Source organism: Eleutherodactylus coqui, chromosome 10, assembly GCF_035609145.1.
Source record: "Eleutherodactylus coqui strain aEleCoq1 chromosome 10, aEleCoq1.hap1, whole genome shotgun sequence".
Classification (NCBI taxonomy): domain Eukaryota; kingdom Metazoa; phylum Chordata; class Amphibia; order Anura; family Eleutherodactylidae; genus Eleutherodactylus; species Eleutherodactylus coqui.
The window spans coordinates 98,382,559-98,409,414 of NC_089846.1; the positions used below are offsets into that span (position 1 = coordinate 98,382,559).

General features: G+C 47.6%; 1 protein-coding gene across 1 annotated transcript; it reads right to left on the reverse strand.

Moving 5' to 3' along the window:
• Nucleotides 1-1,939: 1,939 nt before the first annotated feature.
• On the reverse strand, nucleotides 1,940-26,803 carry CCHCR1 (coiled-coil alpha-helical rod protein 1). Its single transcript, XM_066581598.1, has 18 exons — nucleotides 26,726-26,803; nucleotides 24,806-24,874; nucleotides 24,481-24,679; nucleotides 23,775-24,042; nucleotides 21,239-21,414; nucleotides 18,217-18,352; nucleotides 18,017-18,130; nucleotides 11,505-11,636; nucleotides 10,965-11,075; nucleotides 9,537-9,643; nucleotides 9,028-9,140; nucleotides 8,357-8,438; nucleotides 6,152-6,282; nucleotides 5,885-6,073; nucleotides 5,359-5,460; nucleotides 4,909-5,060; nucleotides 4,446-4,584; nucleotides 1,940-2,603 (listed from the first exon to the last, which is right to left on the reverse strand). Exons 2-18 carry the CDS (start codon nucleotides 24,858-24,860, stop codon nucleotides 2,509-2,511), a joined length of 2,301 nt encoding a protein of 766 aa, XP_066437695.1. The 5' UTR covers nucleotides 24,861-24,874; nucleotides 26,726-26,803; the 3' UTR covers nucleotides 1,940-2,508.
• Nucleotides 26,804-26,856: the final 53 nt, after the last annotated feature.

Consider the following 26,856-nt stretch of genomic DNA (forward strand, 5'->3'; position numbering starts at 1 on the left):
CCTTATATTGTGGAAAAAAACTATGTATAATCACTCCAGCATATCCTATAAAAGATGAATCTTTACTAGAATGTATCAATAAAAAGGTAACAATTCTCACGTGCGAACAGGGACCTTTCGGAAAAAAATTAAGCCTCAACCTTGACCCAATATAGTGCTTGCAAATGTGTGTTTTGCAAGCAGATGCAAGGAGTTTTTCATTCTAAACCTCGCATCTCTTCTGTAAAATTGCGATCCTCTGACGCATGATTCACGCACATTGGAGAATCACTTTTTCAATGACACTCGCGGAACTCAAAATACAGTTGTTATACAATATACAAAAATAATTAGAGCCACCCCGCTAAGTCAAGCTGTTTGCAGTTTAATCATTTTTTTAAATAAAAAATCCCCAACCGTGAGGTCGGTGGAGAACAAAACTTCAATGCCCTTAAAGGGGTTATCCCGAGAAAGCAAGTGGGGTTATACACTTCTGTATGGCCATATTAATGCACTTTGTAATATACATCGTGCATTAAATATGAGCCATACAGAAGTTATTCACTTACCTGCTCCGTTGCTGGCGTCCCCGTCGCCATGGATCCGTCTAATTTCAGCGTCTAATCTCCCGATTAGACGCGCTTGCGCAGAAGGGTCTTCTCCCTTCTCTTGGGTCTCGGCACGAGCGGCGTTCTGGCTCCGCCCCCTTCTACGCAGCATCGCGTAGCTCCGCCCCGTCACGTGTGCCGATTCCAGCCAATCAGGAGGCTGGAATCGGCAATGGACCGCACAGAGCCCACGGTGCACCATGGGAGAAGACCCGCGGTGCATCGTGGGTGAAGATCCCGGCGGCCATCTTGGTAAGGTAAGTAAGAAGTCGCCGCAGAGCGGGGATTCGGGTAAGTACTAAACTTTTTTTTTTTTTTAACCCATCCCTTGTGTTTGTCTCGCGCCGAACGGGGGGCCTATTGAAAAAAAAAAAAAAAAAAAGCCGTTTCGGCACGGGACAACCCCTTTAAGGCCTCTTTCACACTGACTACAGAATGCATGGATGTGAGGCCCATGGTTTCCAATGGGTTCTCTCAGGCTACAAACATCTCATGTGAAAGAACCCATTGGGAACCCTGAGCCTCACATCCATGTTTTGTAGACCGTGTGAAAGAGGCCTTAAAATCTGAAATATTGTTTGTAGTTTGCAAGAGATAAGTGAAGTGACTGCCCAGTGTAGGGTGTTATGTACCCGGTATCTAACAGGGGACACTGAAACAAGTCTGTAATGTATAAGTGACCTCCTATTCTGCCAGCAGTTACCTAAACATTACAGACTCTAGACCAGCACTACTACAGAATCACATTAAGCTAGTTTGCCAAAAGTTGTTTTCTTTTAACCAACTTTACTCTGAGATAGGAAACAACTTGGAATATTTCTGTCGATCCCCCAACTATCCGCCCATTTCTAGCGTATGAACTGCAGTCAATTAACTTACATACAAGAAAAAGTCATCTCAGTGATACGGGTGAGAAAAGCACCAATTCGACTCTTTGCAAGACTTGCTTTCAAGGGAGGCTTATTGTATGATATTGGTGACAACCAGATTTCCATATGACCTTAAGCACAGATCTGATCTTCTGCTTATACCGATGATTTTGTTTTGTTTTCCATGCGTATCAATTATTAGTAGGAGGGGTTGTGACTCATTAGCAGTCGTTGTCAGGCTTGTGTTAGGTCCTATCCTGCTACCTTTAAATTACTCGCGTCTTGTACCGACTATATGCTATGATTAAGGGTTTTTGTTTTTTTTGCTGGAACAGGTAGGTCTCTGTTCGCACCTGTGAGTGTTTTTACCTTTTTACTGTTTATATATCACCCTTATATTGCCAAGTGCCAGGGCCTGACTACAGCAGGCACATGGGTATGCAGGGAGGTCATGCTGCAGCCAAGTAAGAGTCTGTGGGGCTTTTATTTTACCCTCTCTTCAGAACACAGAAGAACAAATGCAAAGAGGACACTGGAGGATTTAGTGAAGCTTTAGCTCTGTCATGCGGGTTTCACAATCCTCAATAATAGATATATTTATTTACATACAAAACATCATGAGCACAACGCACAGGATAACACTGGGGTAACGGGGCACAAAGCCGCACACCAGTCCTGAGGTAACGGGGCACAAAGCCGCACACCAGTCCTGAGGTAACGGGGCACAAAGCCGCACACCAGTCCTGAGGTAACGGGGCACAAAGCCGCACACCAGTCCTGAGTTAATGGGGCACGAAGCCGCACACACCAGTCCTGGCAACATCCCTGGAGGAACGATCTCAGTGTTTGACAATGGCGTTAACACTGATGTTTCCTTGGTAATCCCAGGCTCATGCACAGTGGTGTGTATCCGTAGCTCAAGGTCACATATCACAGCTGTAACAAGTTCCTACACACAATATGGAGAAATCAGCCCAGGTTTGTATACAGCCCGCATACAGGGGTTGGTGGTCAGATGCGTGCAGCATGTTTCTTCAGGGAGTGAATACCAGCTAGTGCCTGAAGTCCTCCTCCTCTTCATCATCATTATCTGCGAGTACGGAGGCTCCGAGGCTTTGCAGATTGGCGAGCATGCTGGACAGAGATCCTACAAATGCATATAAGATCTTATATTACACACCATCAGGAGACACAAACTGCAAGATTTACCAGACGACCTCAACACAATTCTTAGCTTCTACAAAAGTCTCACCCACATGATCATGTAATCATCGGGGTTTTTTTGTTTGTTTTTTACAGTTTTGGGCTCCCCATGTCCAAAACTATAAAACAGTAATAAACTCACCGTGGCAACAAACCACCACAGCATCTACCAGGTGGCATCGTCCCACCAGAAGGTCTGGTAACATCCGGGCCTCTAATGTAGAGGCCCCCTGCAGGTTTACGGGACATCATTGATGGACATCCCTGCCAGCTTCCTATTGGCTGCAACGGTCACATGTGTAAACAACCCACATAACCGGTGCTACTGATGTAAGCAGAAGACCGGAGCAGCAGTGAACAGCGGCGGGGCAGAAACGTGCAGCGGGAGGTGAGGATGTATGGTTTGTTGCTTCTTCAACTTGGGTCCCCCCCATCACTGCCCCCAATGATTTTTATTGAGAAAACCCTTCACAGTGGCTTTACTGAATGATAAATCTAGAATTTTAAGACTGTCTGGCCTACATTCAGACCAGTTATTAATGGACTTAGTTTATGCCAAATTTGGCACAATTTTGGTGGAATTTAGGCCACACCTTTTTTTTGGACACCTCAGAAAAAGTTTGAATGTGTCTAAAAAAAAAAAAACACATAGTAAGGCCTCATGTCCACGGGCGGGTCGGCTTCCATCGGCGGGAGCCCTGCCACGGGATCTCACCCTGCCCACGGCATGAAGACAATACTTACCAGTCCGGATGTGTGCAGGTCCGTTGTCACATCGGCGGGCTCACCGCCCGGCACGCTCCCGCACATGCGCAGTGGAGATTTATTATTTTTTATTTTTAAATCTCCTGCTTTCCTGGGGAACCCGCAGCACACCGAGAATGACAGTTTCGGGTGTGCCGCAGATCGGACAGCTTCCATTGACTTCAATGGAAGCCGTCCCCGCGAGATCCGCGGCAAAATGGAGCATGCTGAAATTCGTTTTGCAGACTGGAAGGTCCGGAAAACAAACTCACATGCTTTAATTAAGCCGCGGGTGCTCATGATTTTCTATGGGTGGCTTGAACTCCAGATCATTCGCGCAGGTGTCCTACGCGGACTCCGGAATTCAAACCCCCCTGTGGACATGAGCACTAAGGCTAACTTCACACAAGCAAGCACGATATGGAGCTCTGAATCCCACCCCTATATCGCACATGCCATCCATGTGAAATCCGCGAGGATGCGAGTCATTTTCATGGCAAAACAGCCTCGCATCACTACGGGGATGAAGGGATCTTCCGGCGCAGCGTTTCTCCCATTTTTTTTCAATGGCAGACCTCGCATCATGTGCATGTAGCACATGATGCGATGCTGCTGCTGCCGCCCACGCTGAACACAATAGGCGCTGCGATGCCAGAGCACGCAGCCAGGTACAACATGCTGTGATTTGTTTCTTGCATCATATCTGTCACCCCAAATATCGTATCCATCACCTCACCGCAAATATGGGGATCATATTTGTGCGTCTCGCAACACATAAATCTCGCACGCTTTTGACGCCCGTGTGAAGGCAGCCTAAACGCAAAGCAGGTAAGACTTATCTGGTGTAGTTTGAGTAGTAAATAAGCCTCAGTCTGTGCCATGTAGGCGGCCGAGAAGACAGAGGTAATTATAAGCCCCTTCTATGTGACAACCAGTACCTGCTGGAGCGTTAACCTGCACCTTACATTTACACAGAGGCACGCGGCCGATACGGGTTCGTTTATCCAGTGGTTTCTATTGTGCAGATGCATATTGGCTTCACCTTTTCCACCTGCAGTGCTGGCGGCTCTGTTGGCCTCTGAGGGTCTCTGCACCTTCTCCTCGTCAATATCTGTAGACTGGACGGCCGCCAGACGGTTTTTCTGGTAGGAGGCAATTAACCCTTCCTGCTGGAGAGTCGCCTGGAGGGACACACAATCGTTACGCCGTTCTGTACCAATGAAAAGCTGCGCTCACAATACTCCGGTGTGATTTATGTTATTCGCAGATCGCCGTTGTCCTCCATTTCCAGGTCTGAGATTCACTTTTGTGGAAGAAAATAAAACACCATTTCCTTCATCGTATTTTATTATGCAGAAAATCAGGATTTACCATCCACTAAAGTGCCGACACCAAGCGAGCACAAGGTGTCAGGGAGCTGCTTAGAGCCTTTATAAGTGGAGTTCCCCTTTAACAAGTGATTATCATTTACCGCATCCAGACTCGTACATGTCAGACAGACTCACCGTCAGCAGGTTCTTGTCCCTTTCTGCGTCTTGTAGTTGGCGTGTAAGTTGCTTCTCTCGGACGCGGGCTGCATCTTCCAGTGTACTTATGGTCTCCTGGCTCCGAGTCTTCTCTCGCTGCATCTGACGCTCCGTCTGTCTTAAAGCCACAACTACACGGCAAGAACATACAACATGTAATCATTACTAACAGGATAAACAGATAACACGTGATGTGTGGGCTCACTGCAGAACATAATAGTTCCATCGTTCCGTGCAGTTCTAGCTGAACACACACGGAAATCTGACTACACACAGGCATGCGAATAGAAAAACATGGCGGCTTTCTTACCAAAGGGAGAGCCTCATGCTTATTCAATGCAGCCTCATAATGTGGGGGCAGACTTACTCACTCCTCACAACATGGGTGGGATTTACCCGCTCCCCATGATGGGAGGGTGGTAAACTTACCCGCTTTAGTGTGTCCTCTTCTGGCCTCATGTAGATGCCTCTCCATTTGCGCCAGCTGCTGTGTTGCGTTTTCCTCGATGGCTCGCACTTTATCTTGCAGTTCTAGAAAAACACAAATTAGATCAAATTCATCTCCTAATCTGTGAAATTTTAATTTGCCAACTCGGACCTGAGACTAGATAGAAGATGCTGCGGAACGGTCCGTAAGGTCAATGCCCTAGAGTGCCCCCTGCAACCTGGAGCATTTGTTCGAGCACCAAACCCTGACCTGCAGGGTGGAGGGGAGGATTTTGCATCCATCATATCACTTTGTAGAGATTAACACTGATATGAGACCTATCATCGCCCGATAAAACATGGAAACCATTCAGTGGCGGGTGGAAATACTTTTTATAGCATTAGGGTTGGAGTAGGAACAGAGACAAAATGTTTTGACACACAAACCCACCACCGGGGGCAGCATGGACACACCCCCTGTGTAATTGCCCCTTTTGCCTTCCCATCGGGCTCTCCTCTTGCTCGGTACCTCTCTCATATTCCTCCTTCTGATGCTGCAGTTGTTCTTGCAGTCGGGTCGCGGTCTCACACGCTTCCTGTAGTCTCTTCTCGAGGGCCACTACTTGTTCCGTCAGGACTTGCTCCCTCTCTTCTGTCTCATGGAGTGAAGCGCGCAGAAGAGACGCGGCGCGGTGACCAGCCTCGATTTCTGCTTCCACTGCACAAAGGAAGACCAAGTCTTGAAACACAAAGCTGGAGGGACGTAAAAAGAGGTCTACACTGACATCCTACTTACACTTGTCTCTGGTCTCAGTCACTCGTCCCTCGATGAGGAGAGCGCTGCGCTTCAGCTCTGCACTCAAACGGTCTCGTTCCTCGTTTAGGAGATTCACTTCAGCCCTTAAATCCTCATATGACGGGCGACATCTGTGGGGGGCAAATCCTGATCAATAGCAGCACAGATGCTGCAGTCACCTATGCCGTTCTTCCAGGAGCTCCCACCATCGTCCCCCACCAATGGTGACCAGCACAGGACATATCAGCGTTACAAAGCATGGTAGTTGTTGTGGGGGTCCTTGTGGTCAGACCACTGCAGTCACACATTGATGGTGGATGTAATTAGGACATCATCAATGCTCACAATGTGACGGCCATCAAATCTACAAGTGATGCCTTATAACAGTGATGGTGAACCTTTTAGAGCCCGAGTGCCCAAACTGCAACCTAAAACCCACTTATTTATCGCAAAGTGCCAACATGTCAGGGGGCGGGGCTTTTCACGACGTACGATTTTACCCCCGTCATTCTAAAAAGGACAGGGCCGCTTCAAAACAGACAGGGTGCAGATTTTGACTGCTTTTTGGATGCGGAAATACTGCAGAATGTCCTTAGAGGAAAATACTGTGGAAAATTCTGCAGCATTTCTGCATCCAAAAAGTAGGCAGAATCTGCACGCTGTCTATTTTGAAACAGCCCTGCCCATTCCGCCACCTGTAAACACACCCCAGTGGTAATAGTGACACCCCCCCAGCAGCCCCAGCGGTAATAGTGACCCCCACCACACAGCAGCCCCAGCAGTAATAGTGACCCCCCCCCAGCACCCCCAGCAGTAATAGTGACCCCCACCCCCCAGCAATAATAGTGACCCCCACATCACAGCGGTGATAGTGACCCCCACAGCGGCTCCAGCGGTGATAGTTACCCCCACAGCGGCTCCAGCGGTGATAGTGACCCCCACCCTACAGCGATAATAGTGACCCCCCCCCCAGCGGCCCCCAGTGCATTAGGGACACCCCCCCAGCGGCCCCCAGTGCATTAGGGACACCCCCCCAGCGGCCCCCAGTGCATTAGGGACACCCCCCCAGCGGCCCCCAGTGCATTAGGGACACCCCCCCAGCGGCCCCCAGTGCATTAGGGACACCCCCCAGCGGCCCCCCAGTGCATTAGGGACACCCCCCAGCGGCCCCCCAGTGCATTAGGGACACCCCCCAGTGCAGCAGTGACACCCCCCAGTGGCCCCCCAGTGCATTAGAGACACCCCCAGCTGCCCCCCAGTGCATTAGGGACACTCCCCAGCGCATTAGGGACACCCCCCAGCGGCCCCCCAGTGCATTAGGGACACCCCCCAGCGGCCCCCCAGTGCAGCAGTGACACCCCCCAGTGCAGCAGTGACACCCCCCCAGCGGCCCCCCATGCAGTAGTGACACCCCTCCAGCCCCCCCCCCCAGTGCAGTAAGTGACACCCCCCAGCGGCCCCCCCCCTCCCAGTGCAGTAGTGACACCCCCCAGTGCAGTAGTGACACCCCACAGTGGCCCCCCAGTGCAGTAGTGACACCCCACAGTGCCCCCCCCCTCCCAGTGCAGTAGTGACACCCCCCAGTGCAGTAGTGACACCCCACAGTGGCCCCCCAGTGCAGTAGTGACACCCCACAGTGCCCCTCCCGAGACCCACATACTTACCTCCTCCTCCCCCTCCTCCTGGAAGCTCAGCTTTTCTTCTGGTCCTGGCCTGCATATTAACTTTTTCTTACCCACTTCTGCCTCAATAGGTAATTCCCAGCAACCTGATTGGTTGTTTGGTGAATCAGCCAACCCGAACAACCAATCAGGTTGCTGGGAATTGCTGATTGCTGCAGAAGTGGGGAAGAAAGTGTTAACATGCTCCCGACATACACTCTGACACACACGCTGCTGGACGCCTCCCCCCTCCCGGTGGAACCAAGTAGTAAGAGACGTCGGTGCAGGGGGGAGAGGGATTCTAGCTGCACACTGAAGCCAGTGTATACCGGGATCAGCGCGGCTAGCAGTGCCGTTTGTGAATGCCGGCAGGGGAGCCGCGGCCCCTGCTGGTATTCACAAGTGGTGAGCGGCCGATGGGGCGCGTGCCAGTAGGAAGGGCTCTGCGTGCCGCCTCTGGCACGCGTGCCATAGGTTCACCACCACTGCCCTATAACATGGCCCCCACTCAGCTCGGACACCGCCCTTGTATATGATCACTTACAGGTTATCATCTGTCTGTAGGTCACTGGGCTGTTCTTCGTCTTGTCGCAGCTTGACCAGCGCCAGTCGCTGCGCCACCAAACCTGACAATGGAAAAGTACAAAGAAGTCACAATGAGGCCTCTGTAGACGATGCAGTAATAAGATAACGGTGAATATCCGATGGCTGCAAATACAGAAGAGTAAAAACAGATGAAGCGGATCTTATGTAGCATTTTGGCGCCTCTCAGACTTCAGTGACTGGAAATCTCAGATACAATACGCGAAGGATGAAGATATACAGCTTATTACACAAAGGATGAAGATATACAGCTTATTACACGAAGCAGCCAGCAGTCCTTATCATAAATTGTGTATCATGTGTGCAGCTCCCATACAGAGGTCTCTCCATGGCTGCAGTCTACAGGTGCGGTCACATCTTGTAGCTGTGCATCACTCCTTCCATCTATCCACTGTAAGAAGAGAGTGCAGCTGGAGTCTAATCACCTCAGTCCAGAACACTAGAAGCCGTCCCTTTAAATCATTAGCCACCCACATGTCATGTATACGAGGATCTCTAGCGCACGGCATCGACTTTCTTCGTAGCTCTGCACCCCATTTAATACGACGGTGAAGACAAGCCTGCATGTGAAGGGTAAACAAGGCCTCTACCCACTCATTAACCCCTTCCTACCCTGGATAGTGTCCACTCTCTTGGTAGCAAATGTCACCCGCTGTCCCAGGTTCACCAGTCGCTGCAGGGCTTCCCGGAAGGAATGTTCTTGCGTGTGGAAAGCCTGCGCAAAACTGAGACACAACCAGCATTAATGATAAGACAACAGTATCAACGCTGTGCAGTGCAACCTGAAGTGTAGGAGAAACGTCTCCTGAGAATTTAAGTGAACTTAAAGGAGTCTTCCATCTTACAAAGTGGTGGTTTATCACTAGTATATATCTCATGGTGGTTTGATCATAAAGCGAGGGGAAGAACAGCAACGAGGATGCAGCGCCATACCAGAGCTGCGACCTCTTTACTCTCAGAGGTAACATCGCCGCCAACATAAAGTGACGGCACATCCCATTCTATTGATAAGTCAGGACTTTATAGGATGGAATACTCCTTTAAGAGGAGGAGCTTTCTGTGAATTTAGTTATATGTCTCCTTGGACATTTCCCAATATTCACAATGTGGCGCTGTCGTACCTGTCTATCATCCGCTTTAATTGCTGCACGGTTTCTTCAGCCTTCTGAGTGCGGCTGGACAGCGAGGCGGCTGTAGCTCCCGCGGCCGTCAGCTTGTCCTGTAAACACTAGAAAAGTAGGGAGTATCACAGACGGCATCCATGTAAATCCAGAGAGCGCAACGGCCAGAAGTGCGTCTGCCTGCCAAGAACACCAAAGCACGACACACTGACAGCAATATGCGGCGGACACCCCAGTATATATATAATATACAGCGGACACCCCAGTATATATATAATATACAGCGGACACCCCAGTATATATATAATATACAGCGGACACCCCAGTATATATATGATATACAGCGGACACCCCAGTATATATATGATATACAGCGGACACCCCAGTATATATATAATATACAGCGGACACCCCAGTATATATATAATATACAGCGGACACCCCAGTATATATATGATATACAGCAGACACCACAGTATACAGACTGGACTTTCCTACCATTAGTACTTCATATTCACTGCAACCAAGAGTGACAGAAAACTCCCAAGAAGCAAACATGTCTATAATGTAGACGTCTGCACCGGCCTTACACCGGATACACAGGGGCTATATTATACCCTGATGGCGCCTTTATTAGAGCCCGCGGTCCTCTCACAATTGGCGCTCCCCTGTATGGATATTCTGCCCGCGACGCTGTGTGCAGCACAAAATCACGTGACGAGTTTTACGTGGAACAGTTTCAGTGTGAATCCACATTAGATGGGGGAAATCCAGCGATCTGAGTGATTCCAACGAGGCCGGTCATCGGTGCTAGACTAGCCGGGGCTGTGGTGTCGCTGCCAACCACTTGGTTTTCTCGTGCGGCGGTGTGGAGATTATACCAAGAATGGTGTGATCGAGGAAAACATCCAACAAAAGGGGACGGAAACAACTCTTCACTGAAAAGGTCTCGGAGGAGGAGGTCAAGAATCGTTCTGACCAACAAGCGCTGCGTAGTCAGCCATATACCACGCTGGTGCTCCAATTAACGTGTGGGCTATAACAGCAGATGACCAGATCCAGCGCTACTGTCTCTAAGAGAAACAGAAAGGAGAGGCTCCAGCGGGCAAAAGAGCTCAAAACTTCTATCACCAATTAGCAGAGGAACATCGCCTGGTCAGATGGAGCCAGATTTCTGTTACTGATAGGTCAGAATTTGGTACAAGCGGCATAAATCGATGGCCCCTTCCTGTCAGCTGGTCAGAACAGGTCAGCACTTCTATCTAATATGTACCAACTATAAGAAACTTCCTGTCCGCAGGGGCCGATAATCCTACAGAACAATTTCATCACCTAATAGAATCTACACCACATCAAATTGCTGCGGTTCTAAGGGCTAAAGGAGTCAAATGCGCTACTAGATGGGGATCTAATAGAGGCCTTCCATACTTTGTTTTGGACCCTCTCCATCTCCAGCTCCGCTGTGCGGTCTTGCATGGCGTGTGAGTAGAGCGCCAGCTGCTGATCGTTCTGCTGCAAAGAGTTTTCCAGAGAGCAGATCTAGAAGAAAAGCCAGGCAAGAAGTTAAAAAAGGAATTAACAAACACACACAAACACACACACACACAAACACACCTCCTTCCACTGCAACCCGACAAGCTACTATTCCACATACACCCCTCACTGCCACTCAACAGTTCACTATTGCATATAAACCCCGTCTGCCACCCAACGTGCCACTATTTCATATATACACCTCGGAGCCACCTGATGCGCCACTATTCCATATACACCCCCGTTGTCAACCAATGGGGCACTATTTACTATTCCATATACACCCCTTGCTGCTAACGAATGCCCCACTATTCCATATGCACCTTTCACTGCCACCTGTCGTGCTGCTATTCTGTATACACTCCTCGCTGCCACCCAACAGGCCACTATTCCGTATAAACTCCCTGCTGCCACCTGATGGGCCACCAGCCTCACCTTGTCTTGGGTCTCCCTGTGGTCGTTCTCCTTGTTGATATCTTCAGATTTCAGCTGGACCATCAGGCTGAAGACCTTTTCCCTCCAGAGTTTGAGCAGCCGCTGCGTCTTCTGTCCATCCGAGCGTCCGTCCTGCATGAACAGTATATAAATGACAGGCTGCTGCGCCGAATCTACTGGATTCCAACCACAAATTTCCAAAGAACAACTAGTAAGATCCAGAACGATCCAATCACCATTAAGGCTTAAAACTTATTACAGACTACTATAAAGAAATGCCTTGAGGTAATTTTACTAGCTGATGCATTTTATAACCACCAGGTGGCAGCAAAGATCCCCCTTCCTCCTCAATACAGCAGACCATCAAGTAGTACAGCGATGCCATTCTAGGGAACCAGGACTGTTACAGAGCTGCACTACCTGCTAATTAAGAGCTTAACAGATGAGCCTCCAGTGGAGGGACAAACGGACTGTGCTGTACTGACCAGAGGACCAGCTGATGAATGGGGACCCCAAGTAGTGGACCTCCACCAATCAACTCCTGAGGAAACATCATCAATAGTAAATGCCCGTAAAACCCCTTTACCCCTTCATGACGCGGCCCTTTTTTTTTCTTTCAATTTTAGTTTTTTCCTCCCTCCTTAAAAAAAACATAACTCCTTTATTTATCCATCGACGTCGCTGTATGAGGGCTTGTTTTTTGCTGCTATTTATTGTACCATATAATGTACTGAAAAACTTTTTAAAAATTCTAAGTGGAGTAAAATGAAAAAAAAACGACATTCCACCATCTTTCAGTGCGTCTTGTTTCTACGGCGCAAAAACTGCAAAAAAAATGACCTGATAGCTTTATTCTATGGGTCGGTACGATTACTACTTATATAGGCTTTTTTTTTTTACTGTACTACTCTTTTTTTTCAAAGACATTTAATTTTTTTCAATCATTTTCTGCCGTCATCTTGTGTGTGCAACAACTTTTTTATTTTTTCCGTCGACGTAGTTCAGCGAGGGCTCATTTTTTGCGGGATGTCCTGTAGTACTAATTCGGAATACATACGACTTTTTGATCGTTTTTAGTGCGTTTTTTTCTGGGAGGCAGGGTGACTGGAAAAGTGCATTTCTGGCGGTCTTTATTTATTTTTTTTCTGACGACGTTCACCGTGCGGGGTAAATAATGTGCTACTTTGATAGATCGGACTTTTACGGACGGGGCGATACCAAATATGTATTTTCATTTTATTATTTAGACTATTTAGATATGGCAAAAAAGGGGTGATTTAAACTTGTATTCCTTTTTTTTTTTTTTTAAACACAATTAAAAGTAAAGTAAAAAAAAAAAAAAAACCTATAAAGTTTTTTTTAACCCCTTAGTGACCAAGCCTGTTTGCGCCTTAATGACCAGGCCAAATTTTGCAAATCTGACATGTGTCACTTTAACATGGAAAAACACCAGAAAGGTTTTGCATATCCAAGCGATTCTGACATTGTTTTTTCGCCACATGTTGTGCTTCATTTAGGCGGAAAAAATAGACCGATAGAAATTGTGTTTATTTATTAAAAGCGCCAAAATTGGGAAACTTTTGAAAAAATCGTCATTTTTTCACATTTCCAACTGCAATATCTTAAATATGTGCAAACATAATATAGAAATTTTTGCTAAGATTTATATTTCCACCCGTTTACTTTATTTTGGGCGCACAGTGGAAAAACTTTAGTTTTTTTTTAACCATTTAGGAGACGTACAAATTTAACATTACTTTTTAGCATTTTGAGGAACACTTTGTTTTCCTATACCAAGCCAAGATTGGAAAGGCTCATGAGTGCCAGAATAATAGATACCCCCCCAAATGACCTCATTTTAAAAACTACACCCCTTAGTGTATTCACTGAGGGGTGTCATGAGTATTTTGACCCCACAGTTTTTTTTTCAGCAATTAATTCAATTTAGAGGAGAAAAAGTAAAATTTCATATTTTTGCAAATCTGTCATTTTAAAGACATATTTTTTTCCTATAGTTTACATGAAAATCAGGATTTACACCCCAAAATGGATACCCCTATTTCTCCCGTGTTCAGAAATATACCCATTGTGGCCCTATTGTTATATCTGAGTCCACAACGGGGCCCAAAATGAAAGGAGTAGTCAGTGTCTTTCAAAACAGAAATTTTGCTTGAAGTCCTTTTAGGCCCCATAGCACACATGTAGAGTTCTTGAGCGCCCAAAATCATAGAAAACCCCCTTCAAATGACCCCATTTTGAAAACTAGACCCCTTAAGGAATTTATCTAGGGGTGTACTGCATATTTTGACCCCACAGTTTTTGAATGAATTCAAACCAAGCAAAAGGAAAAAATTGTGGTTTTCGTTTTTTTGGCAATTCTGTCATTTTAAAAACAGCTTTTTTTGTACAGCACACAAATGAAGGAAGACTTGCACCCAAAAATGGATACCCCTGTTTGTCCCGTGTTCAGAGACATACCCATTGTGGCCCTAATCTTATGTCTGGATACACAACGGAGCCCAAAATGAAAGGAGCGACCGGTGGCTTTCGGAACACAAATTTTGCTTGAAGTCCTTTTAGGCCCCATTGCCCACTTGTAGAGTTCTTGAGCGCCCAAAACCATAGAGAACCCCCACAAATGACCCCATTTTGAAAGCTAGACTCCTTAACAAATTTATCTAGGGGTGTACTGCATATTTTGACCCCACAGTTTTTGAATAAATTCAAGCAAAGCAAAAGGAAAAAATTTGGATTTTTGTTTTTTTGGCAATTCTGTCATTTTAAAAACAGCTTTTTTTGTACAGCACACATATGAAGGAAGACTTACACCCCAAAATGGATACCCCTGTTTGTGCTGTTTTCAGAAATATACCCATTGTGGCCCTAATCTTATGTCCGCATGCACAACGGGGCCCAAAATAAAAGGAGTAATCGGTGGCTTTCAGAACATAGATTTTGCTTGAAGTCCTTTTAGGCCCCATTGCCCACTTGTAGAGTTCTTGAGCGGCCAAAACCATAGAAAACCCCCACAAATGACCCCATTTTGAAAACTAGACCCCTTAACGAATTTATCTAGGAAAGTACTGCATATTTTGACCCCACAGTTTTTGAATAAATTCAAGCAAAGCAAAAGGAAAAAAATAGGATTTTCATTTTTTGGGCTATTGTGTCAATTTAAAAACAGTTTTTCTTGTACAGCACACATATAAATGAAGGCTTTCACCCCAAAATGGATACCCCTGTTTGTCCCGTGTTCAGAAACATACCCATTGTGGCCCTAATAGACTTACAGGACCCATGGCTAGGCCTACAATGAAAGGAATACCCGTTGGATTTCAGGGTACCACTGAATAAATTTCAGGGTCCATTGCCCACTTATAGAGCCATTGAGCGGCCAAAACGATAAAGAACCCCCTCAAATGACCCCATTTTGAAAACTAGACCCCTAAACGAATTCATCTAGGGGTGTACTGCGTATTTTGACCCCACAGTATTTGAATGAATCTAAGCAAAGCAGAAGGAAAAAGTTACGATTTTCAATTTTTTTGGCAATTTTTTCAATTTAAAAACATTTTTTTTGTACATTGTACATAGGAATGAAGACGTTCACCCCAAAATGGATACCCCCGTTTGTCCCAAGTTCAGAAACATACCCATTGTGGCCCTAATCTACTTACAGGACGCATGGCAAGGCCTATAAAGGACGGAACACCTGTTGGATTTTAGGGCACAACTGAATAAATTCCAGGCCCCATTGCTTATTTGTACAGAATAAAGATTGACTCCCTAAAAATCCCCCCCCCCCTCCGCGCCCTTTTTGGCGTTCGCAAATCTTAGATAAAAGTAAAAATGTGAACTGTGTAGTATTTCCGAAGACAGGGGTAATTACGGAGGCTGGTTGGAATGGGCCCATGGGGCAATAAAACCGGGTATCCCCCCCCCCTCCTCTCATGCTTTTTGGGGGTATTTCGTGACCTCAGTGGTGGGTATGGGGTGTAAAAAGTGGCGTTCCGTGAGTCTCCATAAGCTTGATGAGGTGCGGCGGTCTCACACAGAAGGCGCTCAACAAGCTGCTCCTGGAACTGCAGGAAGGCGAACATTCCCGGGGCTTCTTGTAAAATACGTATCACAGGTAGCGGTCTGAATAACGCCGGGCTCACGCGGGTGCAGGCGGAATCTGCTTGCGGAGGCCCACAGCGGATTCCATCTGTGAGCCCGGCTGTGACCCTGCGTACGGCTGCGTAATGTACTGCACATAATTGCCTACTCACACAGGCGGTCATGCACAGTACACCTTTTTTTGTATTTCCCGCACCGTCGCTTAGCGATGACACGGGTACCCGCAGTCCGTATACAACGTAGTTGCGTATGGGCAGCGGGTATATCCGCGACCATGGAGCACAATGGGCTCTACGTTGCAAATATCCGCAGTAAAATAGAACCTGCTGCGTTCTCTTTTCTGCGAGTGGATTACGCAATTCCGACCCGCTAATGTGAGCGGAATTGTGTAATCCAATGCGATTGATCTGCGTATTACCGTGGATCAGACGCATGCGGAATCCGTAATTCCTATCCGGTCATGTGAGACCGGCCTAAGGTAGATCGCTACCTTTTTATCACGTGACCGGGGACCACTCAACGAGGCCACCTGTCACTGCTCCAGGCTCACGGTGACCGTTGGTCGCTGGGAGCAAGGAGATTTTAAATTTCCTGGGCTCCCCGACTCCTGCGCATGTGTCCGGCTTTTTGCCGGCAATCGCATGTGCAGAATTCGGGAAGGTCCACGGAGGAAGATCGCGTCGGGGTTCAAATACGCAGGCCTCCGGTAAAAAGTTTCATCTCCTCTCACCGATCGCATCGGTGAGGGGAGATGAAACTTCAAATTTTTTTTTTTACTTTTACGTGATCGCCATTATTGGATAATGGCGAACACGTGACCAGGAACCGCTCACCGCGGACCCCTATTAAATCTCCATGCTCTTGGCTACGTTTTGTAGCCAGGAGCAGGGAAAATTTAAATTATCCTGGCAATCCACAGCTTTTGCGCATGCGCCCGCCATTTTGGCGACGGGCGCGTGTGCAGAAGCTGTGGTAAGGTCCGCGGATAAATCTGGGGGCCTTAGGTACGTACTTTCATCCTCCCTCACGGATATGATCCATGAGGGGAGATGAAACGTACGCTTTTTTTTACTTTTTTTTACTTTTTTACACTTTTTTTTCACTTTACATGATCACTGTCATCCATTGGATGACAGTGATCATGTCCCCGGTATAATCTCTCTGCTCCTAGCTACACATGGCAGCTAGGAGCAGAGGGATTTTAAATTTCCCGGGGCTCGAGCCCGTCTGTGCACGCGCCCGATGTCAATCATCGGGCGCGCATGCGCAGACGGTGATTCGGGTCCCGGGACATTGGGACACCGCTGAGGACTGGGGGTGAGTATTTTCACCTCCCCTCATGGATCTGATCCATGTGGGGAGGTGAAACTGACTTTTTTAAAACTTTTTTTAAACTTTTTCGCGATCGCGCTATCCATTGGATAACGACGATCGCGGTACCGGGGACCGCTCACCGCAGTCCCCGCTGACATCTCCTGCCTCCCGGCTACCTACAGGAGCCGGGAGCCAGGAGATTTTAAATCTCCCGCGCTGCCGGGCCTTCTGCGCATGCGGCTGACGTAATGCCGCCTGGCGCGCATGCGCAGAAGACCGGCTTCGGGCCCCGGAGCGGCAGGAGAGCGGGGAGCAGCGTGCCGGACCCGGGTGAGTAATTTCAGCTGCTCCGATGGATCCGATCCATCAGAGCAGCTGAATCTTTAACTTTTGTGTACTTTTATTTACTTTTTTTGCGATCGGCGCTATCCATTGCATAGCGCCGATCGCAATGCCGGGGGGGTGTCCGAACAGCCCGGGATGACAGCTCCATGCTGTCAGCTACCTGCGGACACCGACAGCATGGAGCTGTCACGTCCACAGCCCGAGGGGCATTATTCTCTGCAGGAAGCATGTTTTTACGTCCTCAGAGAATAAGGCCCACTTCGGGAGGACGTAAAAACACTATGGGCTGGTCGTTAAGGGGTTAAGCCCCCCTGGGGGACTACAATATGCGATACTTTGATCGCTCCTGCAGTATGACGTAATGCTATAGCATTACATCATACTGCATTCTGACAGGCAGTCTTTCAAGCTACCCCATGGGGATTGCTTGATAGGCAGTCTCTCAAAGGCAGCCCTCGGTCCTTTCAGAAGGCCCACAGCAGCCATGACATCCGCATGGCTCCCCCGATCTCACCACGAGGGAGCCGTAAATGTGCGTCCTGGAGCGGGAAGGGGTTAAGGCCAAAATTGTCTTAGCTATTAAGGAGTTAAAAGTAGAGAAGAAGATGCATCCTAAGCCGAGGAGAGAGCGTCAGCGTCTACAGCGACCCCTGTGGCACAGCGCCAGGCCTTGTGCGCTGATGACCATCGTATACCGGGAATTGTCAGTCAGAGGAGACGGCGAATGAACTTACTGATTTCTTACAGATATTGGCTTCCTGCAGCGACAGAATGTGCGAGAGCGACGACAGCCGGGTCTGCAGCAGCAACATGGAAGTCTGCAGAGCATCTCTCTCCTTGTTCAGCAGCTGAAAGACATCCATATAGACAGATGTGAGTAAAGCCGCATGCGCCGACGTGTAACCGCCACATGATGTCGCCATGCCATACTTACCTGTATCGTAGTCTGCAGCTCAGTCTTCTCCCTCTTCTGCTCCTCCACTTGTCGGGTATCCGGCACCAGCTCCCCGATGTACGTTCTCAGCTGTAGCACCAAGGCATTCTGGGATTCCAGCTCCAAACGGGATCGGCTACAAGAGACAAGCCATCAATTGCCAATGCTGCAATTAAAATGATAAGAAATCCTGTAGTTCTCACTCTGACCGCTAGGACTAATAATAGTGTGGTGTACACAGCTTACCTCCTCCCCCACCCTGCACAATTTACAGAGCATGCCCACAACACTTTTCCACAGAAATCAATACGTCAGCTCCAGTCCATTGAGTCTATGGCCCACGAGCTGTGCATTAAAACATCTCTCTAAATGCTGTTAACGGCATCTCATACAAAATGGCCACCCTATTGTCATAGAATGGTACAGTTGGAAGGAACCTCCGGGGTCTTCTGGTCCAACCCCCTGCTCAGTGCCGGATTTACTAAATCATCCCAGACAGATATTTGTCCAGCCTTTGTTTGAACACTTCAATTGAAGGAAAACTCACCACCTCCCGCGGCAACCTGTTCCACTCATTTATCCCTCTCACTTTCTAATATCTAATCTGTGTCTCCTCCCTTTCAGGGTCATGCAAGACAATAGAATCAAAAATCTACAACCAGAAAATAACAACATAACAGAAAAAAAATGAAAAGGTTTCACCGTCTGGTTATTAGTAATGAATTATAAGATGTTACATCCCCTTTAATGACAGTTATGCATCTACACTTGACTCCTGCTTAACGGCATAACACATCCGCACACGTAGACAGGAGTGTGCGGGTGTACATAGAGGAGTGCATGCAGCAATGTGCGGCTTGTTGTAGTGATAATATAAATGGGTTTCTTATATCAGCCTAGGCAAACTATATTATATATATCCTATATATATATATTATATAATTATAGTTTGCCTAGGCTGATATAAGAAACCCATTTATATTATTACTACAACAAGCCGTACATTGCTGCACGCACTCCACTATGTACACCCGCACACTCCTCTACGTACACCCGCACTCTGCTGCACGCACTCCACTATGTACACCCGCACCCTCCTCTACGTACACCCGCACACTGCTGCACGCACTCCCCTACGTACACCCGCACACTCCTGTCTACGTGTGCGGATGTGTTATGCCTTTAATCAGGAGTCAAGTATAGATGCATAACTGTCATTAAAGGGGATGTAACACCTTATAATTCATTACTAATAACCAGACGGTGAAACATTTTCTTTTTTTTCCTGTTATGTTCATTATATATATATATACGCATGCGCCTTTATTGGAAATTGCTGGGGCGTAAACATATGTTAATCATTAGCAGCATTACATACTAGGCCAATCGAGAGTTGTTATGATGTTGGGGGGGGGGGGGAATAATGAGCGTGCATGTAATTGGTGCTTCATATTCAGTACATCTGTATTGTACTTCCGTCGAATAAACCACAAGGGTTTTGGGGACTGACAGATAACACCAGTCAGTTCAAATACATATATTCATGCATGACACGTCTCATTATAACCAATCTGGAGCAGATCAGTGAAGTCTTCTGGAATATGATTTATTTCCATAACAGGGTGTACGTAGAGGAGTGTGTGCAGGAGTATGTATTGCCACTATTCACCTCTCACTGCCACCCAACGCACCCTTCTATTTGATATAAATTATATGGAAAATACTAGATTTTAGCATCCAAAAAAATATCCTCGGGAGTAAATGAGAGTAATTAATCTCATTCTGCTTGGGAAATATCAGCCCATGCCGGGGCAAATAAATCTACTGGAGTCCATTAGTAACAGCGCTACAAACTGCCAATTGAAGAAGAAATGAATCTATGCAGCGGATGACTGAGAACTAATAGGTAGTAACAGTTAATTGAAAACATCCCCAAAAAGATTGTATTTGTAAGAAAATGCTCTAAAAGTGCGCCATCTGCTGACAGAACTTGAAGTTGCAGACTCATAGAAATTTAGGCGAGCGAAATATAACTAAATTCCTGTGGTTCATTTTTACTAAAACGAAAAAAAAAAAAAAAAAGAGAATGTGAAAACGGTTGTATTCTGTTCAAAAACGGACACAGATTATTATTTGCACTGTAAAAAAAAAAAATAATAAAAATCACTGTCATTTTGGCAGGAAAGTCTAATCTCTGAGGGCCTCCAACACCCCCTACCTGCTGAGCATGAAAGTTCGGGCTCTGTGGCACGGAACTGTGGTCTGAGGAAGCCTCCAGTTTTGATGGTGAAATGCGTTAAACTCTTTTTTTCACTTCCCTCAGAGTCCTCTGGTTCGGCGCCTGTGAAGATCCCACTTCCATCTGACATCACTGAGGTGTCGTGGATCTCTCTACACTAGATCCGACTGCGCCGCTGCAGGCGCCAACGCCGTTGTACTGTATATTGTCATTATACTTGCAGTGAATGCTATTCATCCTAATGAACGGTGTACCAGCTTCCACCCACAATGTACTGGTGACCCCCACGGTGTTACTGCCCCCACAACGTACACGGACAGTTCCCACAGGTATCTGGACAACCGGACACGACTAGTGATATTTTGGTGCACTATTTGCACTACTGCGGCGTCTGCCTGTCACATTTCCCTGTTAAACTTCTCCAACATCACACCCAATGCCAAAAACGTGGCTCTGGTGTGAACGTTTCCTCCTTACTGGCCACCTTCTAGAGCCGGAGGTGAATGCGCACGAGCGCTGTAGGTGGGATGATGCCGCTGTATAGTCCTACAGTGACAGGCGCGGTCTACAGGCCTTTATGTTTACCGCGTGGTGTACGTGTATCTGCTAGATGCCTCTGCACTGAATCGCACGCTCAACTTCACTATACACAGCAACATAGAGCAGTCAGTGGAGGCCAAAATGACACCGTGAATGTCATGTGAGCGCCCCCTAGCTGACAGTGACCATCAGATGCTTTGTAGATACCCCAGATCAGCCTTGGTCACCTTACACGTTTCATACCTCATCTCCGCTTCCACAGCTTCTCTCTTTTCATTGGCGACGTGCAGCTCTTCTCTCAGCCGAGTCGCCTCCATTGTTTTCTCGTCCCGCTCGTCTTGTATCTGTGATTCCAGGCTGCGCACCCTGATCCTCAGCTTGTCAGACTCCATCTTGTGACTCTCCGCCAATAACTGCAGCTGTAGGACAAAGGGAGACTGTGAGGTTACAGATACATGGGGGTCGGCGGCAGACATTAGCATACAACACAGTCAGACCCTCTCACGGCTTTTACATATTGTTTTGTGGCCTTGTGTCCCCCCTCATTCTGCACTCAGCACCCCATAATGACAAAGTCACAACAGAACAGGAGAAATCTTTGAACATTTAAAAAAAAAATGAAAAACCTCCCATTTTGCATTGACATAAGTATTCACACCCCCGTACTCAGCAGTCAGTCCCAGCCCCCAGTCTTCTTGGGTACGATGCCACAAGGTTTGCACACTTGGATTGGGAGATTTTCAACCCTCCATCAGGTTGGACGTGGGCCGTCTGTGGACGGTCGTTTTTGAGGTCTTTTCAGAGATGTCCAATGCAAATTTTGGGGTCCCTAGGGCCCCCTAGGGTTAGATTGTAACCAATCCCACCACAGCCTTTGCCATAAACTGAACCCACCGTTGGGTCACCTTAAAAAGTAACCTTTATTGATGTGTAATAAAATATGTTGTAGTAGCAATGAATTAAAAAGATCAGAGTCTTAATATTGTGTGAAGAGGTGTAATACAATAGACGAAACGGGTCAAAGAGAAACAATATCCGCCGTGCTGATTCTGCACAAATATCAGGACCACGACTAACACTTGGTGCAAATGGTGCGCACTATACTACAACTCCTCTACCCCTGATGATGCCAGAGATCTGGTGAAACATGTTGGGGAGCTGGGCTTTAGCGCAGAGCCTCATGTAGTCTGTCCTGCTATACTAATGCCAGACTCCGTTCATCTGGCAGCATTCATCACACAGCTGGCAGTTCATGCAGGGATCTAATCACTTGCTGAATCCTCAGTCCATAGGTGTGTACTGCTGCATGGTGGTGCGCACCATCTGCAGCAAGTGTTAATCGTGGTCCTGATATTTGTGCAGAATCAGCACGGTGGATATTGTTTCTTTTAGACCCGTTTCGTCTATTGTATTACAAGTATTCACACTATATTGAGACTGTGATCTTTTTAATTAATTGCTACTATATTTCATTACATATCAATAAAAGTTACTTTTTAAGGGGATCTAACTGTGGGTTTCAGCTTATAGTAAAGGCTGTGGTGGGATTGATCTTCAGAGATGTTGGATTGGGTACAAGTCAGGGCTGGCTGGGCAACTCAAGGACATTCACAGAGTTGTCCTTAAACCCCTTCTGTGATGTCTTGGCTGTGGTCTTAGGGTCATTGGCTTGTTGGAAGGAGACCCTTCTTCCCAGTCTGGGGTCCCTTGCGCTCAGGTTGATCAGGTTTTCATTATCTCTGTACTTTCCTGCATTCCGCTTTCCATCCACCCTGACCAATCTCCCCTCCCCACCATGATGCCGCGACTACCAGGCTTCATTGTAGGGATGGTGTTGGGCAGGTGATGCGCGGCGCCTAGTTTCCTCCAGACAATGCTTAGAATTGAGACCAAAAAGTTCCATCTTGGTGTCATCAGACCAAAGAATCTTGTTTCTCAGTCTGAGGTCATTTAGGTGCTTTTTGGTAAACTCTAGGCGGCTTTCATGTGTCTTTTGCTGAGGAGAGACTTCTTTCTGGCCACTCTGCCATAAAGCCCAGACTGGTGGAGGCTGCAGTGATGGTTGACCTGGAAGTTTCTCCCATCTGCACACAGGATCTTTGGAGTTTAGCCAGAGTTACCATTATGTTCTTGGTCACCTCTCTTACCTCTGGCCCTTCATCCCTGATGACTTAGTTTAGTGGGTCGTCGGCTCTAGAAAGAGTCCTGGTTGTCAGTCTTCCATGTAAGTTATGGAGGCAGCTGGACTCCTGTGAACTTTCAGTGCAGCAGAAATGTTTATGCAGCTTCTCCAGCTTGGTGCCTCCACACAATCCTGTCTCTGAGCTCTACAGGCAGTTCTTTCCTTATCATGGCTTGGTTTTGGCTCTGATATGCATTGTGAGCTGTTAGACCTTATGTAGATGGGGGGGGGGTGTATGTTATGTTTAACCAACTGAATTTCCAACAGGTGACTCCTATAAAAGGTGTAGAAACATCTCCGAGATGATCAGGAGAAATGGGAGGCCCCGGAGCGGAATTACAAATGCCACACCAAAGGGTGGATTTCGACTATTCTGGTGTCACTTTCTTATTTTGGGGTACTGAGTGCATAATGAGGGGAAACACAAGGCCACAACATAACAGCATGTATAAGAGAGGAAGGGTCTGAAGACTTATCGGATGCATTGTATTCACATGAGCCCTACACAAATCATACATTCCTGACAAGGCGGCCGACAGAAGATCCAATGGAGATACGTGACCCGGACTCCGGGGTCTCTCAGTCCCCACTACTTACCTCCTGCAGCTTCAGAGCATCCGCTCCTTTCTCTGCCTCTCTCCGCCTCTCTTCTTCCTGTCTCCGCCTCTCTTCCACTTGCTCCGCCTCTTTACAGGTCTTCTTTAAGTCCTCCATTTCTTGTGTCAGCCTCAGCACTTCCTCCTCCTTATCTTGCGCAGCAGCCGCTGCTTTTTCCAGCTTCTGGATTTCTCTCATCTGATGGGCAATAATTTCCAACGCTCTGGACTCCGATGGTGGAAGATCTGGCGGGTGACGATCCAGAGACCTGCAGGGAATAAGGCGAGAGTAGGGACTGCACGTGTCACCAGGGGATGACCGCTCACGTCTAGTCCACCATATACAGCCTAAGCCATTCATTACTTCCTGTGTACTAAAACTGCCCCAGACTACAATTACTATATAACAATGATAAGAACTTACTGGGAGTTATATTTATGGCTGCCAGAAGGGGAAGGAGACTGACTGAAAATGTACTTTGATCTATATTTACAGATACTAGAAGGGGAAGAAAACTGACTGATGGTGATGTGAAACATGGGGGCATAAAAGACATACAGAGTGCATGCAAAAGGTATTGGGAGTTGTAGGCAGAAATGGGTCATGTGACACTGACTAGCAGCCTGCCTATAATATCGCGCTGCTGGGGGCGCACAGAGAAGGATAAACAGTTATTTCTGGCTACAGACATTGGAGCTTCCGGTACCTCGCCCTTGCACCATCTCCTTTGTCTTGCCTCTTCTTTAGCAGCTCGTTCTCCCGTTTCAGTGTTGCCAGCTCTTTAGTCAGATCTGCTAATAGCTCTGCCTCCGGAGATGGCGGTGGTGGAAGAGGCGCCAAGGGTGGAGGAGCCGACTGCTGGCGGCGAGATTCAAAGTGAGAAGGCGGAATCAGTCCCGAGACACCTGAGCAAGAGACAGAAGTGAAAAGAGACAGCAAATACACAACTGCACAACACTCTTCCTATCTGACCGGGGTGTTAGTAGGTCAGGGAGGGGGGTATAAGGGGCTCCTTAGTCGCTGGCTATTACCTGGCGCCCCAGATGTCAGGAAGATGGGCGGTGGATTCAGGGTTCTCTTGTCCATCACTATGCCGGACCCTGCAGGACAGAAGAACACAAGCGTCATCCTCTGATCACATCTAAAGAGCCCCTTTTATACCCTTCTGCTCCGAATCTGCACACCATGTGACTTTTAATGAACTTCCGTATGATCCGGTTGTGACGTCCTGCGGCACCACTTACATTCCATGGGATTTTATTCTTATGTTTACCATGTTTTTAGTATCACCTATATTTTACTATCCCCTTATGTATCACTGCTGCCACCACTTGGCCAACCATCACCATAAGTGTACCATCCCAGCTGAACTGAAGAAGAGCCCCGGGACTCGAAACGTGTTTTATGCTGGCTTTGAATTTGTTCAGTGTAGAGGTTTAGCCTGGGTTCTCACATGCATGCCGGATTCCCGGCGGAAATCTTGCGGTTTAGCCGCAGCGAAAAACCGCGAGATTTCCACCGGGACAAGCGCTGCTTGCTCTTTCGCTGCGGCCGGCGCTCCCATAGAGGAGACCGCAGCAGAAGAAGTAAAAAAATGAACATGCTGCGGCCGGCGAATTCACGCCGCAGCGTCGGCTTCTGCCAGCTTTGCCACGGCGGATTTGCCATCCACATGGCTGGCTAACCCCGGGATTAGCGTCCGCAGGCGGATTTGCCACGTGTGAACCCAGCCTTATAGTTTCATGCCCCTCCCACGGTCGGAGTGTTGCGCTCGACGCCAGATTTTAGTCTACTCCCTTCACCTACAGACATTAGCTGGTTGGCAGGACCTCCATAAAAACATCCTATCCCCCCTTCAAACAAATACCCCACCCCCACCCCGGGTCAGGACCACCACCTCAAGGTCGCCCTACCTCTTTTAGACGAGCCAATTCTCCTTCAAGCTAGCGAGTGACATCACCACTAACTCGTTCGCACCCGTGACGCCTCTTTATACCGGCGGAGACATCGTTGGCTCGTTCAGACGAGAATCATTCAGTCATTCACATTCGCTGTATAAGTGAATAACGACTGAATGAGCGCTTTTAAACCAAACGATAAGCGAACGAGCGCCAATGATGGTTTTTATGCTTGCAGAAAATGAATGGCGAACAAAAAGCGAATGGTTCTCATTCATCTTTCAGTCGTTGTCGCACATTTAGACCGAACGATTATCATCGGGGCAAAAAACATGCGGATTTCTGTCATAGACTTCAATGGCGCAACCGAAATCTGCAGCAATTCCGAAGCTGAAGCGGCGCATTTGGAGAGGAGATTTCTGGAGTAAATTTTCAGTGTGAAGAATACCGAGATAATGCGCAATAAGTCCGCAACGGCGAGTTATAAAGCGGATTTTACATACGGAAACGCTGCAGATTTTCTGCACGGCAAATCTCCCCAATGTGAACGTGATCACTTGTGCGTCCGGGTGACATCTGTAGGTCAGCCATATTTTTTTTCTTGAGTGTAAAAAAAACAAAACAACTGGAGGTGGCGCAATTTTTCCCTAGAATTACTTAGCGATGACCAGTGACGAACAGAGCGGAAAGCAACGTCCTCCGTGCGCGCTCCCTTCTTCCTGGCACACGCTTCTTTCGGACACCTTACAATTATTTAGTCGGTGCAATATAACGCTCGTAATACTCCTGCGACTATAATAACGGATCCGTGTGCAACGAGTTGTACATATGGCTGACACACGGATGGTGGTCAAACAGCGTAATTCTCATCCGTGACCGCAGCAGACGGCGCACCGACCCATTACAGTCAATGAGCAAAAATCAAAAACTTACACGGAAAACATGGAGGTACAATATATCAGTGTGACATAGCGAAGGACTCCCTCCTACTACTACTCCCATCATTACAAGACGCGCTGGGACATGTAGTCCCTCAACAAAGACATGTCTTACCGTCCTACGAGTCACACCTGACAGGCGGCGAAGCACCCGGGAAACAACTGAATCAGCCGCCATCATTCTCCCCTCCCCTTAGCAACCAAAGACATCATAGCAACGAGAAGCCATTTGTCACCGACTGTTTT